Source organism: Mauremys reevesii, linkage group 2 (genome assembly GCF_016161935.1).
Source record: "Mauremys reevesii isolate NIE-2019 linkage group 2, ASM1616193v1, whole genome shotgun sequence".
NCBI lineage: Eukaryota > Metazoa > Chordata > Testudines > Geoemydidae > Mauremys > Mauremys reevesii.
Genome location: NC_052624.1, coordinates 286,325,826 through 286,339,816, shown reverse-complemented (window position 1 = coordinate 286,339,816; position 13,991 = coordinate 286,325,826). Strand labels below are relative to the sequence as shown.

Below are 13,991 nucleotides of genomic sequence, written 5' to 3'. Positions count from 1 at the left end.
ATCATCTAGCAGCCGGGGCAGAGCTTGGCAGGGGGCTGGTCAGCGTAGCTCACAGGAGGGGAAATCTCCCGCTGGAGCCAGGGGGACGGGGCACCCACGCAGCCTGGCCCAGGAGCCTGCTCCTTGCACAACCATGGCCCAGTTCCCCCCCGTGAGCTCTCGGGGGGTGCGGCAGAGGGGCTGAGGCAGCTGCTCAGGAGCCAGGGCTGCCTGTCCTGTGACCGCTCACCGCAGGCCCCCAGCGTGGCCCTTTGGTCACCCAGCAGATCTCGGTCTGGCAGACGGTGCAGCGGATCCAGTCGCAGCCGTCCTTCTTCTGCACGATGATCTGGCACACGGGGCAGTGCATGGCCTCGCCCATCTGCACCAGTGTCTGCGGGGGGAGGCAGCCGGTCGTTAGGGGAGACATGCACCCATCTTGGGAACCCCAGAACCTCACTGCACTGCCAGGCCAGACAGCCCTGAGCCAGGTGGGAACCTGCATGGAACCAAGACGACCTGCAGAAGGGAGCCTGCTAGTGGGGGCTGTGGGTCAGGACTCTGGGGTGTTGGCAGAGCTGGGCTAGCCGGGGCTGTGGGTTGGCATGGGGGGGGGGGTTGCCCAGGGCTAGGCTAGCAGGGGCTGTGGGTTGGGATGGGGTTGCCCAGGGTTGGGCTAGCATAGCTGGGGGGAGGGGGGGCTGCCCAGGGTTGGGCTAGCAGGGGCTGTGGGTTGGAGTTGGGGGTGGGGTTTGCCCAGGGCTGGGCTAGCAGGGGCTGTGGGGAGCCCAGGGCTGAGAGTGGGGCTGGGAACTCCTAGCCCTGTTTTCCAGGCGGGGCACAAGCCCATACAGCAAATCCATGCCAGAGCCAGGCAGCCCCTAGGTGCTGGGCCTGACCCCCGGGGCCCTGCTCTCACCTGCAGCATGTCGCTGGTCTGCCGGGCGGCAGCGTCATTCTGGGCCTGGAGCTGCAGGGCGTCCTGGTACTGGCGGCAGTCCTGCCCCTCGTGGATGGCCTGGGGGTGAGAGTGGCAGCACTCAGCTGCTGGGCGGGTAGGCACTGGGCCAGCTGGGAGCCCCACAGGGCACTGTGCCAAGAGCCCCTGGCTATGGTGTTTGGGGTGGGAGCGTGGCTGGGCTTTGGCCAATCCCCTCTCAGTCTCTGGGGCCCCCTCTGCAGTGGGAGCCCAGCGCCCCGGCAGGGGGTACAGAGCTCTCCCAGCCACAGGGCAGGCCCCAGGCTTGGCTATTAAGTGACTGACTCGCCCCCTCCCCCGCCCCAGCAACGCTGCAGCTCCTGGGTCTTCTCCAGCCTTCCCCAGCACCTACACCTCAGCCCCCAGTCACCTCCTCCCACGCTGCCCCCTGCCCCAGAACAGCCTCCCCCAGCCTCCCGCCCCCACAGCCTGACGGGCCCCTGTTGTATCATTTTATGATGCCGGTGTGCACGTCGGTTTCCCTCTGCATGGCTCCCCCGTGGAGGAAGAGGGTTACGGCTGCTCGTGGGGGGCAGCACAGAACACAGGGTGGAGGTGGTGCCTGCCTGGCGGGGCCAGGAACTGGACCTGCTGGAAGCGACCCCATCTCAATGCAGAATCCCCCGGAGAGCCTAGGGAGCCCCCATGACACCCCACAACCAACGACTCAGAGGAAGGCGGCATCCCCCACCGCTCAGCAGGGACGTGGGGAGGAGACCCCAGCTCGAGGCCAAAGGACAAGCCGCGAGCAGCAGGGGATGAAGCCTGGGGGCTCTCCCGGGACAGACTGAAGAGGTCAGAGAGACACGGGCCTGGGACGCAGCCACTCCAGCTTGGCTGGCTGATCGCTCCGGCTCGGCAGACGGACGATGCTTGTACCTTCAGTTCTCCGTGCCGAGCGAGGGCCGGCCCGGGCCCTATCCCAGCTGACTAGTAAACCCTGGCTGGTGAACCCATCCCTGCAGAGCAGACGCATCGCTCCCAGGATCTGTCAGTGGGACTTGCAGGCCAGCGCTCCCCGCGTGACACAGCAGAGCTGGAGCCCCCCAGGGGCTCAGTCCAGGAGGGGGTAAGACTGCGTCCCCCCCGGGATGAGTGGCACCCGCTGGGGGACCCCCATCACACTGAAGGGTGCCTCCAAGGTACTGTTCCCAAGCAGGGCGTAGCACAGAGCCTGTGGCTCCCTGACGGGCCCCGAATCCTGAGATCACAAACCCCTCTGCGTTAGGAATCAAGACATGGCACTTTCTGCCCAACAGACGGCGCTGGCTTTGCCCAGTCGGAGTGGCACAGTGTCCCGGTTTCACAGCCGTATGGAGGGGGTACAGCTCGACTAGATCCTGAACGTGGTTGTCGTGCCGAGAGGCCCGTGGCAGACGCAGCGATGCCAAGCCGGCGCAGAACTTCCGGGTGAGTGGGAGGAACTGGTGAGTATTGAACCCAAAGAGCAAAAGCTGGGGCCTGCTTCAACAGAGGTAACGGGGATATTTACGGTCGTTCTGGCTACAGACCCCTGGGGCCATGGTCTAGGGACGGTGCCTTTTCAGACCTGTCGCGAGAATGGCACAAGACGTTCCGGCGAACACCGTTCTCCAGGCGGCTCGTAACAGCCGGGATAAATTCCACCAGCCGAGGGGTGGAGGCAGCCCAGAGGCTGACCTGTGACGGGGGCGCAGCAAGTCTTTTCTGATGCTGGACTCGGCCCATCAAGCCCTTGCGGCCGCCCAGGAACGGACCAAATGGCGAACGATCGCTACAGCCAACCGCTCGGCTAAGCGCTGAAGGAGAAACCCTCCCGGCCTGTCTTCATCTGGCTTTTGCCTTTTCCACTCCTCTGCCAGCCGGGGGGAGACATTCAGGCTGAAATGCCAACAGCTAATGCCCACAGCCATGCCCGTCTCTCCCCCCGGCCAGCTGGCACCTCCGCTTACCCTCTCCCAGGCCGGAGCCAGGGGAGCTGCCAGCCGTCTCCCAGCACTGGCCGACCTTCCCCTCCCGCTTAGTCCTGCGATAAGAGCCGGGCTGGACGGTAACTAGCTGGGAACCGTCGACCTCCCGCCGCAGCACCACGGCCCTCAGGGCACCGGGCGGGCGAGTCACACACATGGCACAGGACGGTAACGTGCCCCGACGGCGCCCCTCAGCGCCAGCGCCACAGAACAGCTGCCGTGGGGCTGGGCTGGCCTTTGGCAAGAAGCAACGTTCCCTGACACCCACTGCCACCGGCCTGAGCCTGGTCAGCACCTCCCCCTTTCTGCCCAGCCCCACTGCTCTGGGCCCCCCGCCCCTTCCCTCTGTCCTACCCTCACTGCCCTGGTCCTCCTGCCCCTTCCCTCTGTCCTACCCTCACTGCCCTGGGCCTCCTGCCCCTTCCCTCTGTCCTACCCTCACTGCTCTGGGCCTCCTGCCCCTCCCCTCCATCCTGCCGCCACTGCTCTGGGCCCCATCCTGCCCCCACTGCTCTGGGCCTCCTGCCCCCACTGTTCCAGGGGCCCCTCCCTGTCCCTGCACTTCCCCCACTGCTCTGGGCCCGTGTGCTACTTCCCTCCCCCCATCCCACCCCCACTGCTCTAGACCCCATCCCCCTCCCTATCCTCTATGCTGCCCCCACTGCTTCAAACTCCCTCCCCTCCCCTCCTCTCCTCTCCCCATCCTGCCCCCACTGTTTCAAGAACTTAAGAGTGGCCAGACTGGGTCAGAGCAAAGGTCCATCTAGCCCAGCATCCTGTCTGCCGACAGGGGCCAGTGCCAGGGGCCCCAGAGGGAATGAACAGAACAGGGAATCAGCAAGTGACCCATCCCCTGTCGCCCACTCCCAGCTTCTGGCAAACAGAGGCTAGAGACACCATCCCTGCCCAGCCTGGCTAATAGCCATTGATGGACCTGTCCTCCAGGAACTTACCTAGTTCCTTCTTCAATGCCAGGGGAGGGAGAGCTCAGTGGTTTGAGCATTAGACTGCTAAACCCAGGGTTGAGTTCAATCCTTGAGGGGGCCATTTAGGGATCTGGGGCAAAAATCTGCCTGGGGACTGGGCCTGCTTTGAGCAGGGGGTTGGATTAGATACCTCCTGAGGTCCCTTCCAACCCTGAGATTCTATGAACTGACAGCTGGGGGGTATGCTGACTTTGCAGCCGGGCTCAGCCCCTTACTTGGTGCATTGGGACAGGAGTTGCTGGCTGGCATGGTAAGGGGAGCCCTTTTAGTGTCTTGGCCTTCACAACATCCTCTGGCAAGGAGTTCCACAGGTTGACTGTGCGTTGTGTGAAGAAATACTGCCTTGTGTTTGTTTTAAACCTGCTGCCTGTTACTTTCACTGTGACCCCTAGTTCTTGTGTTATATGAACAGGTAAATCACACCTCCTTATTTATTTTCTCCACGCCAGTCCTGATTTTACAGACCTCTATCACATCCCCCCTTAGTCATCTCTTTTCCAAGCTGTTGCCCTTTTCTGAAACTTTTCCAAGTCCAATGTATCTTTTTTGAGATGGGGCGACCACATCTGCACACAGTATTCAAGATGAGGGCGACCATGGATTTATATAGAGGCAACATGATATTTTCTGTCTTATTATCTGTCCCTTTCTTAACGATTCCCAACATTCTGTTCGCTTTTTGGCTGCCGCTGCACATTGAGTGGCTGTTCTGAGAGAACGATCCACACTGACTCCAAGATCTTTCTTGAGTGGTAACAGCTAATTTAGACCCCATCATTTTATCTGTGTAGCTGGGATGATGTTTTCCAATGTGCATCACTTTGCATTTATCAACATTACATTTAATCTGCCATTAATTTGCCCAGTCACCCCAGTTTTGAGAAATACGTTTGTAGCTCTTTTCTGCTTTGGACTTAACTATCTTGAGTAGTTTTGTATCACCTGCAAATTTTGCCACCTCACTGTTTACCCCTTTTTCCAGATCATTTATGAGTATGTTGAATAGGACTGGGCCCAGTACAGACCCCTGGCGGCACCACTATTTACCTCTCTCCATTCTGAAAACTGACCACTTATTCCTTTGTTTCCTGTCTTTTAACCAGTAACTGATCCCTGAGAGGATCTTCTCTCTCATCCCATGACAACTTTGCTTAAGAGCCTTTGGTGAGGGACCTGTGCGAGGCAGGAGGTCATTAGAGGATCACAATGGTCCCTGCTGGCCTTGAAATCCCTGCTGCAGAGCTGCAGCCTACAGAAACGACACTCCCAGCATGCATTACTCCATCCTGCTCCGCAGGGCCTGGCTGCTGGAGCATTGCGCGCTGCAGTCTCCAAGGGACGGCAGCAGCAGCAGGCAGGGCAGTGCTGCGGAGCCGCACGTCTGTCCCCACCGGAGAGCAGTGCTGCCTGCCCTCCCGGCCTCCTCCGCAGGGCCCCCGCGGCTCACCTTGCAGAGCAGGCAGTTCAGACCCCAGCAGATGGGGCAGCGGAACTCATTGACCGTGTCCTCGTAGATGCACCAGCCCTTGCAGTCCGGGGTTTTGCAGTGATAGCTGTTCTGGGTGCGTCTCTCCGCCACCACCAGGCTCCGCTCCAGGAACCGCTTGTACTCCTCTACTGACACCAGCTGTGGGCACAGAGCCCCAGGGAGGTCACGCCCACCCCATGGCAGAGCCGCCAGGGGACAGGGATAGACTGCAGGGCCCCCTTCTGGAAGCTCTGCCCTGACAGAGGGGCTGTCTGAGGAGGTGTTGTCCTGGCGTAAGTGTGCACAGGGGTGAAAGTAACTTAACGGACTTAGCAGTACGCCGGAGTCATGAGCGGGGGCGTGGCCTCAACCAGAAGAGGCAGGGCCTTTAAATCACCCCCAGAGCTCCCAGCTGCAGAGGCGGCTGGGAGCCCCAGGCCTCTGGCTGCCGCTACTGCAGCAGAGCTCTGGGCCCTTTAAATCGCCGCCGGAGCCCTGCCGCCGCTACCCTGGGGCTCCAGCAGCCAGGCTTGGCCGGCAATTTAAAGGGCGGCAGGAGCCCGGCTGCTGGAGCCCCGGGGTAGGTGGCAGAGCTCCGGCGGCGATTTAAAGAGCTCCCCGCAGTGGCAGGATCCCCGGGCCCTTTAAATCGCCACCTGAGCCCGGCTGCCGCAGCCCCAGGCCCTTTAAAGAGCCAGCCTGAGGAAGCCATCTGGTCCGGTACACCGTACCGGCCCGTACTGGCTTACTTTCACCTCGGGGTGTGCAGGTCCCCAAGATCCAAAGGGAGACAGGAGAAGGGGGCCAAGCCTCTGGGATCTGATGGGGGGTCAGAGCTTCCCAGCAGGTCCCTGGCTCCCTAGGGGCCCAGGCATCTGTCTGATAACATTTACCCCACTCCGCCTCACCCTGAGCCCCGGGGCTGGTCCTATGGAATAAGCCCAGATCCCTGCCCCACAGCCGCCCACCCACCCACTGGGGCCTGCAGGCCAGCCGGAGCCCCCTGCCCACTGCAGGGACTCACCGCCCGGACCTCCCGTTCCTGGAGCTTGCTGCTGCAGGCGTAGGTGTTGTCGCGGAAGGGGCAGGACACCTGGGGTTCCTGGCTGTAGCTGATCACCTGCCGCAGGCAGTCTCTGTGGGGACAGGGGGCAGTCACCCAGGGAAGCCCTCCCTTAACCCGGCAGCTGCGGCCCCGCGGCCTGAGCTCTCGGCCCTGCAGCCCCAGGAGGGCCCAAACCCTGGCTCAGCCCCAGGCTTCCAGCACAGTGCCAGCACCTGGGCCTCAGGCCTGGAGTCCAAGCGCTGCCTGGCAGGGACCAGGGAATGGACACCCGGGGGGAGCTCTGCAGCAGGCTCTGCCTCGCGGGGCTGACACGCTGTGGCTTGGGGGTGCAAGCTGGGCAGCCATACCTGCAGAAGTTGTGCAGACACTCCCGGAGCAGCACCCCGTCCCCCGGTGCCATGGGCAGGTAGCAGATCCGGCACTCCATGGCCTCCTGGTTGGGCACCAGCACCTGCTCCTCCAGCTGCAGCAACTGCTGGAAGTTCTGCAGACGTTCGTCCTCCAGGGCCTGCAGAACAGAGCCAGAGAGAGGTCAGAGCACCTTGCACAGCGAGGCCCCAGAGCTCCTCCCGACAGGGGCCAGGCCGCTCAGTGGGGCCCAGAGCTCCTCCTGACAGGGGCCAGGCCGCTCAGTGGGGCCCAGAGCTCCCCCCAAACAGGGGCCTGGCCGCGCCGCCCAGCGGGAGGAGGGAGCTCCCCCCAGAGGGGCCAGGCCGCGCCGCCCAGCGGGAGAGGGGAGCTCCCCCCCCAGAGGGGCCAGGCCACGCCGCCCAGCGGGATGGGGGAGCTCCCTCCAGAGGGGCCTGGCCGCGCCGCCCAGCGGGAGAGGGGAGCTCCCTCCAGAGGGGCCAGGCCGCGCCGCCCAGCGGGAGGGGGGAGCTCCCTCCAGAGGGGCCAGGCCGCGCCGCCCAGCGGGAGGGGGGAGCTCCCTCCAGAGGGGCCAGGCCGCGCCGCCCAGCGGGAGGGGGGAGCTCCCCCCAGAGGGGCCAGGCCGCGCCGCCCAGCGGGAGAGGGGAGCTCCCCCCCAGAGGGGCCAGGCCGCGCCGCCCAGCGGGAGAGGGGAGCTCCCCCCCAGAGGGGCCAGGCCGCGCCGCCCAGCGGGATGGGGGAGCTCCCCCCAGAGGGGCCAGGCCGCGCCGCCCAGCGGGATGGGGGAGCTCCCCCAGAGGGGCCAGGCTGCGCCGCCCAGCGGGAGGGGGGAGCTCACCCCAAACAGGGGGCCTGGCCGCGCCACCCAGCGGGAGAGGAGCTCCCAGAGGGCCAGGCCGCGCCGCCCAGCGGGATGGGGAGCTCCCCCCCAGAGGGGCCAGGCCGCGCCGCCCAGCGGGATTGGGGAGCTCCCCCCCAGAGGGGCCAGGCCGCGCCGCCCAGCGGGATGGGGGAGCTCCCCCAGAGGGGCCAGGCTGCGCCGCCCAGCGGGAGGGGGGAGCTCCCCCCCAGAGGGGCCAGGCTGCGCCGCCCAGCGGGAGAGGGGAGCTCCCTCCAGAGGGGCCAGGCCGCGCCGCCCAGCGGGATGGGGGAGCTCCCCCCCAGAGGGGCCAGGCCGCACCACCCAGCGGGAGACAGGGGCCTGGCCGCCGCCCAGCGGGATGGGGAGCTCCCAGAGGGGCCAGGCCGCGCCGCCCAGCGGGAGGGGAGCTCCCCCAGAGGGGCCAGGCTGCGCCGCCCAGCGGGAGGGGAGCTCCCTCCAGAGGGGCCAGGCCGCGCCGCCCAGCGGGATGGGAGCTCCCTCCAGAGGGGCCAGGCCGCGCCCAGCGGATGGGGAGCTCCTCCAGAGGGGCCAGGCTGCGCCGCCCAGCGGGATGGGGGAGCTCCCTCCAGAGGGGCCAGGCCGCGCCGCCCAGCGGGAGAGGGGAGCTCCCCCCCAGAGGGGCCAGGCCGCGCCGCCCAGCGGGAGAGGGGAGCTCCCCCCCAGAGGGGCCAGGCTGCGCCGCCCAGCGGGAGAGGGGAGCTCCCCCCCCAGAGGGGTCAGGCCGCGCCGCCCAGCGGGAGAGGGGAGCTCCCCCCCGAGACGGGCCTGGCCGCGCTGCCCAGCGGGAGCTCACTGCCCAGTCCCTGGGGCAGGCCCACTTAAAATGTGCATTTTTGCTCCGACAGGTTCATTGAACTTCGGGCCTGAAGGGATCATGGTGGTCATCCAGGCCTTGGGCATCACCCGGCCAGAGCCCTCCCCTAGTCACTCCTGCAAGCAGCCCGTGGCTCCTGCCAAAGCCAGCAGGTCGGAAGGGGCGGTGGGGAGAATTCCGATGCTTCCAGCCAGGCTCTTTGCACTTCTTAATCTCAGACAATAAGCACAGGCCCTGCTGGCTGCTGGAGCACAGGCCAGGCTCTAGGGAGATGCTGTGTACAGGGGCCTGCCCTGCCACGAAGATATGGAGATGACATGGTAGGGCACAGACAATCCAGGAAGTTTCTGGAAAGTGTAGGGGACAATTTCCTGGTGCAAGTGCTGGAGGAACCAACTAGGGGAAAAGCTCTTCTTGACCTGCTGCTCACAAACAGGGAAGAAATAGTAGAGGAAGCAATAGTGGATGGGAACCTGGGAGGCAGTGACCATGAGATGGTTGAGTTCAGGATCCTGACGCAAGGAAGAAAGGAAAGCAGCAGAATACAGACCCTGGACTTCACAAAAGCAGACTTCGACTCCCTCAGGGAACTGATGGGCAAGGTCCCCTGGGAGAATAACATGACGGGGAAAGGAGTCGAGGGAAGCTGGCTGTATTTTAAAGAATCCTTATTGAGGTTGCAGGAACAAACCATCCCGATGTGTAGGAAGAAAAGTAAATATGGCAGGCGACCAGCTTGGCTTAACAGTGAAATCCTTGCTCGTCTTAAACACAAAAAAACAGCTTACAAGAAGTGAAAGATTGGACAAATAACCAGGGAGGAGTATAAAAGTATTGCTCAGGCATGCAGGAGTGAAATTAGGAAGGCCAAATCACACTTGGAGTTGCAGCTAGCCGGAGATGTTAGGAGTAACAAGAAGGGTTTCTTCAGATATGTTAGCAACAGGAAGAAAGTCAAGGAAAGTGTGGGCCCCTTGCTGAATGGGGGAGGAAACCTAGTGACAGAGGATGTGGAGAAAGCTAGTGTACTCAATGCTTTTTTTGCCTCTGTCTTCACAGACAAGGTCAGCTCCCAGACAGCTGCACTCTGCAGCACGGTATGGGGAGGAGGTGACCAGCTCTCTGTGGAGAAAGAAGTAGTTCGGGGCTATTTAGGAAAGCTGGACGAGCACAAGTCCATGGGGCCGGATGCGCTGCATCCGAGGGTGCTAAAGGAGTTGGCCGATGAGATTGCAGAGCCATTGGCCATTATCTTTGAAAAGTCATGGCGATCGGGGGAGGTCCCGGATGACTGGAAAAAGGCTAATGTAGTGCCCATCTTTAAAAAAGGGAAGAAGGAAGATCCAGGGAACTACAGGCCAGTCAGTCTCACCTCGGTCCCTGGAAAAATCATGGAACAGGTCCTCAAGGAATCAATTCTGAAGCACTTAGATGAGAGGAAAGTGATCAGGAACAGTCAGCATGGATTCACCAAGGGCAAGTCATGCCTGACTAACCTAATTGCCTTCTATGATGAGATAACCGGCTCTGTGGATGAGGGGAAAGCAGTGGATGTGCTATTTCTGGACTTTAGCAAAGCTTTTGATACAGTTTCCCACAGTATTCTTGCCAGCAAGTTAAAGAAGTATGGGCTGGATGAATGGACGGTAAGGTGGATAGAAAACTGGCTAGATGGTCGGGCTCAACGGGTAGTGATCAATCGTTCCATGTCTAGTTGGCAGCCGGTATCAAGTGGAGTGCCCCAAGGATTGGTGCTGGGGCCGGTTTTATTCAATATCTTCATTAATGATCTGGAGGATGGTGTGGACTGCACCCTTAGCAAGTTTGCAGATGACACTAAACTGGGAGGAGTGGTTGATACGCTGGAGGGTAGGGATAGGATACAGAGGGACCTAGACAAATTAGAGGATTGGGCCAAAAGAAATCTGATGAGGTTCAACAAGGACAAGTGCAGAGTCCTGCACTTAGGATGGAAGAATCCCATGCACTGCTACAGACTAGGGACCGAATGGCTGGGCAGCAGTTCTGCAGAAAAGGACCTAGGGGTTACGGTGGACGAAAAGCTGAATATGAGTCAACAGTGTGCCCTTGTTGCCAAGAAGGCTAATGGCATTTTGGGTTGTATAAGTAGGGGCATTTCCAGCAGATCGAGGGATGTGATCATTCCCCTCTACTCAGCACTGGTGAGGCCTCATCTGGAGTACTGTGTCCAGTTTTGGGCCCCACACTACAAGAAGGATGTGGATAAATTGGAGAGAGTCCAGCGGAGGGCAACAAAAATCATTAGGGGGCTGGAGCACATGACTTATGAGGAGAGGCTGAGGGAACTGGGATTATTTAGTCTGCAGAAGAGAAGAATGAGGGGGGATTTGATAGCTGCTTTCAACTACCTGAAAGGGGGTTCCAAAGAGGATGGATCTAGACTGTTCTCAGTGGTAGAAGATGACAGAACAAGGAATAATGGTCTCAAGTTGCAGAGGGGGAGGTTTAGGTTGGACATTAGGAAAAAATTTTTCACTAGTAGGGTGGTGAAGCACTGGAATGGGTTACCTAGGGAGGTGGTGGAATCTCCTTCCTTAGAGGTTTTGAAGGTCAGGCTTGACAAAGCCCTGGCTGGGATGATTTAGTTGGGGTTGGTCCTGCTTTGAGCAGGGGGTTGGGCTAGATACCTTCTGAGGTCCCTTCCAACCCTGAGATTCTAGGATTCTATGATCAGTCCCCGGGGAAGGGAAGCTTTTTGTGCGGGGGAAGCAGGACGTGTTGAAAGGCCCTAAGAAGAGCCTCACCTCTGGGCAATTGGACAGGAGCAATGGGAAGTCTGGGGCCCAGCAATAAGCAAACCTGGGGCACTCTGGGAAGTAGAGTGAAAAGTGGGAGACTGGCAGCGAGGTCTGAGCTCCCATTTGGCAGGAGATACAACGATGCTGTTCTCAGCCCGGGAACCCGCCTGTCCAGCCCGGTAAGTGGCTCGTGGCAGGTCCCGGAGGCAGCTGAAGAAGCCAGGGGTGCTCAGGAAGAAAAGTGTTCTGTGGCTGCGGCTGCCGGGAAAGAATCAATTAGCCAAGGGGAAACTCCAGGGCTCAGGGTCAAGGCTGCAGAAGGCAGGTGAGGGAGTGCAGGAGGAGCCGTGCCAGAAGCAGGATCTCACGGTTGGGTGAAACACAGAGGCTGAGAAGAGCCACAGCGGAGAGCAGCTGAATAAAGGAAAGGAGAAAAAGAGGAACCCGGAGAACCTGATGTGACGTTATTGATATAATCTGGGACCATATAGAACATGGCTGCAACCGAGGTCCTGCAGTGGCACTAAATCTTATGTAAAGGGGTCATATAAGGTGTCTAAGAGCAGGTTATATGGGTTGCTGGTTATGATTATGCTGTCTGTGTGTCTGTATCATTTTGTAGTTGAAGTTATGAATATTGGCTCTGTACTGTCTGTATTTCAAATTTGTGCTGTGCTTCTGGGAGACACCCCAGCCAAGTTGGTGTTGGCTCTGCCCAGCCTGCTTGATGGCCCATTAAGGACCATCAGCTACACAATTGACCCACGGAGAGAAGGCAGATCCGCCTTGTACTCAGCAAAGTGCAGGGACTGGCCCATGTGACTCCAGATTCCATTTTGCTGTAATTTTCCACAGTAAGAACAAAGAGGTTCTTACACCTGGGAAAAGCCTATAAAAGGCTGATGCCTCATCTCCATCTTGTCTTCAATCCTGCTTCTGACCTCTGGAGGGACTTTGTTCAGAGCTTCAGTTTGTAGCAAAGGACTGATGACCCATCCCAGCGGGGGATGTACTCCAGAGACTTGATTCTGAACTTGCAGTTTATTCTATCACTGCTACAAGCCTGAACCAAGAACTTTGCTGTTACTGTACGCAGGGCCGGCTCTACAGTTTTCACCACCCCAAGCAGCGCACCGAATTGCCGCCGTGGATGGCGGGGGCGGCCTGTGTGCCCTTAGGGCGGCAGGCGTGTTTCCGCTGCGGCGGCAATTCGGCGGCAGCTTCTATGTTTAGCTGAAGCCGCCGCAGACAGCTAAACATAGAAGCTGCTGCCAAATTGCCACCATCGCGGAAACGCGCCTGCCGCCCTAACGGCACACGGACTGCCCCCGCTCTCCGTGGCGGCAATTTGGTGCGCTGCTTGGGGGCAAAACAACAGGGACTGCCGCCCCTTGCAGATTGCCGCCCCAAGCACCAGCTTGGAATGCTGGTGCCTGGAGCTGGCCCTGACTGTATGTAATTGATTCCACTTAACCAATTCTAACTCCCATCTCTATCTTTTTCCTTTTATGAATAAACCTTTAGATTTTAGATTCTAAAGGATTGGCAACAGCGTGATTTGTGGGTAAGATCTGATGTGTATATTGACCTGGGTCTGGGGCTTGGTCCTTTGGGATCGAGAGAACCTTTTTCTTTTATTGGGGTGCTGGTTTTCATAACCATTCATCCCCAGGACGAGTGCACTGGTGGTGATACTGGGAAATGAGAGTGTCTAAGGGAATTGCTTGTGTGACTTGTGGTTAGCCAGTGGGGTGAGACCAAAGTCCTCTTGGTCTGGCTGGTTTGGTTTGCCTTAGAGGTGGAAAAACCCCAGCCTGGGGCTGTGACTGCCCTGTTTAAGCAATTTGTCCTGAATTGGCACTCTCAGTTGGGTCCCACCAGAACCGCATCGTCACACCTGATTTCTGCTCTTTCCCAACAGGCAGCTCCAGAATAACGAAAGCTCAAGGCTGCAACGGCTCCGGCAAAGCATAGAAGTAGGTAGCCAGCAGCAGAAAATCTCTAGCTCAGAAGAGAGGTGGAAAGACCTAGAGTTGCTGAGAAGACTCTCCCTGCCCAGTACACGGGGGGAACATGACTGTGCTCAGGCAGAGGCTAGGAGAAGAAGATACAAGCCTTCTCCCAGAGCAGAGCAGGGAAGGAAGCTTTGGACTAGCAGGGGAGCTGGAGCAGCCCCTCAATAGTGATGGGTGGGGGTCAAGGACTCAGTGGGCTCAACGGGTTGTGATCAACGGCTCCATGTCTAGTTGGCAGCCGGTATCAAGTGCAGTGCCCCAAGGGTTGGTCCTGGGGCCGGTTTTGTTCAACATCTTAATTAATGATCTGGAGGATGGGATGGACTGCACCCTCAGTAAGTTTGTGGATGACAGTAAGCTTGGGGAGAGGTAGATACACTGGAGGGTAGGAATAGGGTCCAGAGTGACCTACACAGATTAGAAGATTGGGCCAAAAGAAATCTGATGAGGTTCAACAAGGACAAGTGCAGAGTCCTGCACTTAGGATGGAAGAATCCCATGCATTGCTACAGACTAGGGACTGAGTGGCTAGGCAGCAGTTCTGCAGAAAAGGACCTAGAGGTTACAGTGGCTGAGAAGCTGGATATGAGTCGACAGTGTGCCCGCGTTGCCAAGAAGGCTAATGGCATATTGGGCTGCATTAGTAGGAGCATTGCCAGCAGATTGAGGGACATTATTCCCCTCTATTCAGCACTAGTGAGGC

General features: G+C 59.6%; 1 protein-coding gene across 1 annotated transcript in view; it reads right to left on the bottom strand.

The window, feature by feature from the left end:
- Window positions 1-13,991, bottom strand: part of SHARPIN (SHANK associated RH domain interactor) — a 44,985-nt gene that overhangs the window by 1,820 nt on the left and 29,174 nt on the right. The window contains exons 9-13 of the mRNA XM_039523041.1: window positions 6,775-6,935; window positions 6,386-6,497; window positions 5,341-5,520; window positions 899-997; window positions 230-373 (exon numbers count right to left, since the gene is read on the bottom strand). Of these exons, the coding sequence (XP_039378975.1) occupies window positions 230-373; window positions 899-997; window positions 5,341-5,520; window positions 6,386-6,497; window positions 6,775-6,935 (696 nt within the window). The remainder of the gene's footprint in view (window positions 1-229; window positions 374-898; window positions 998-5,340; window positions 5,521-6,385; window positions 6,498-6,774; window positions 6,936-13,991) is intronic.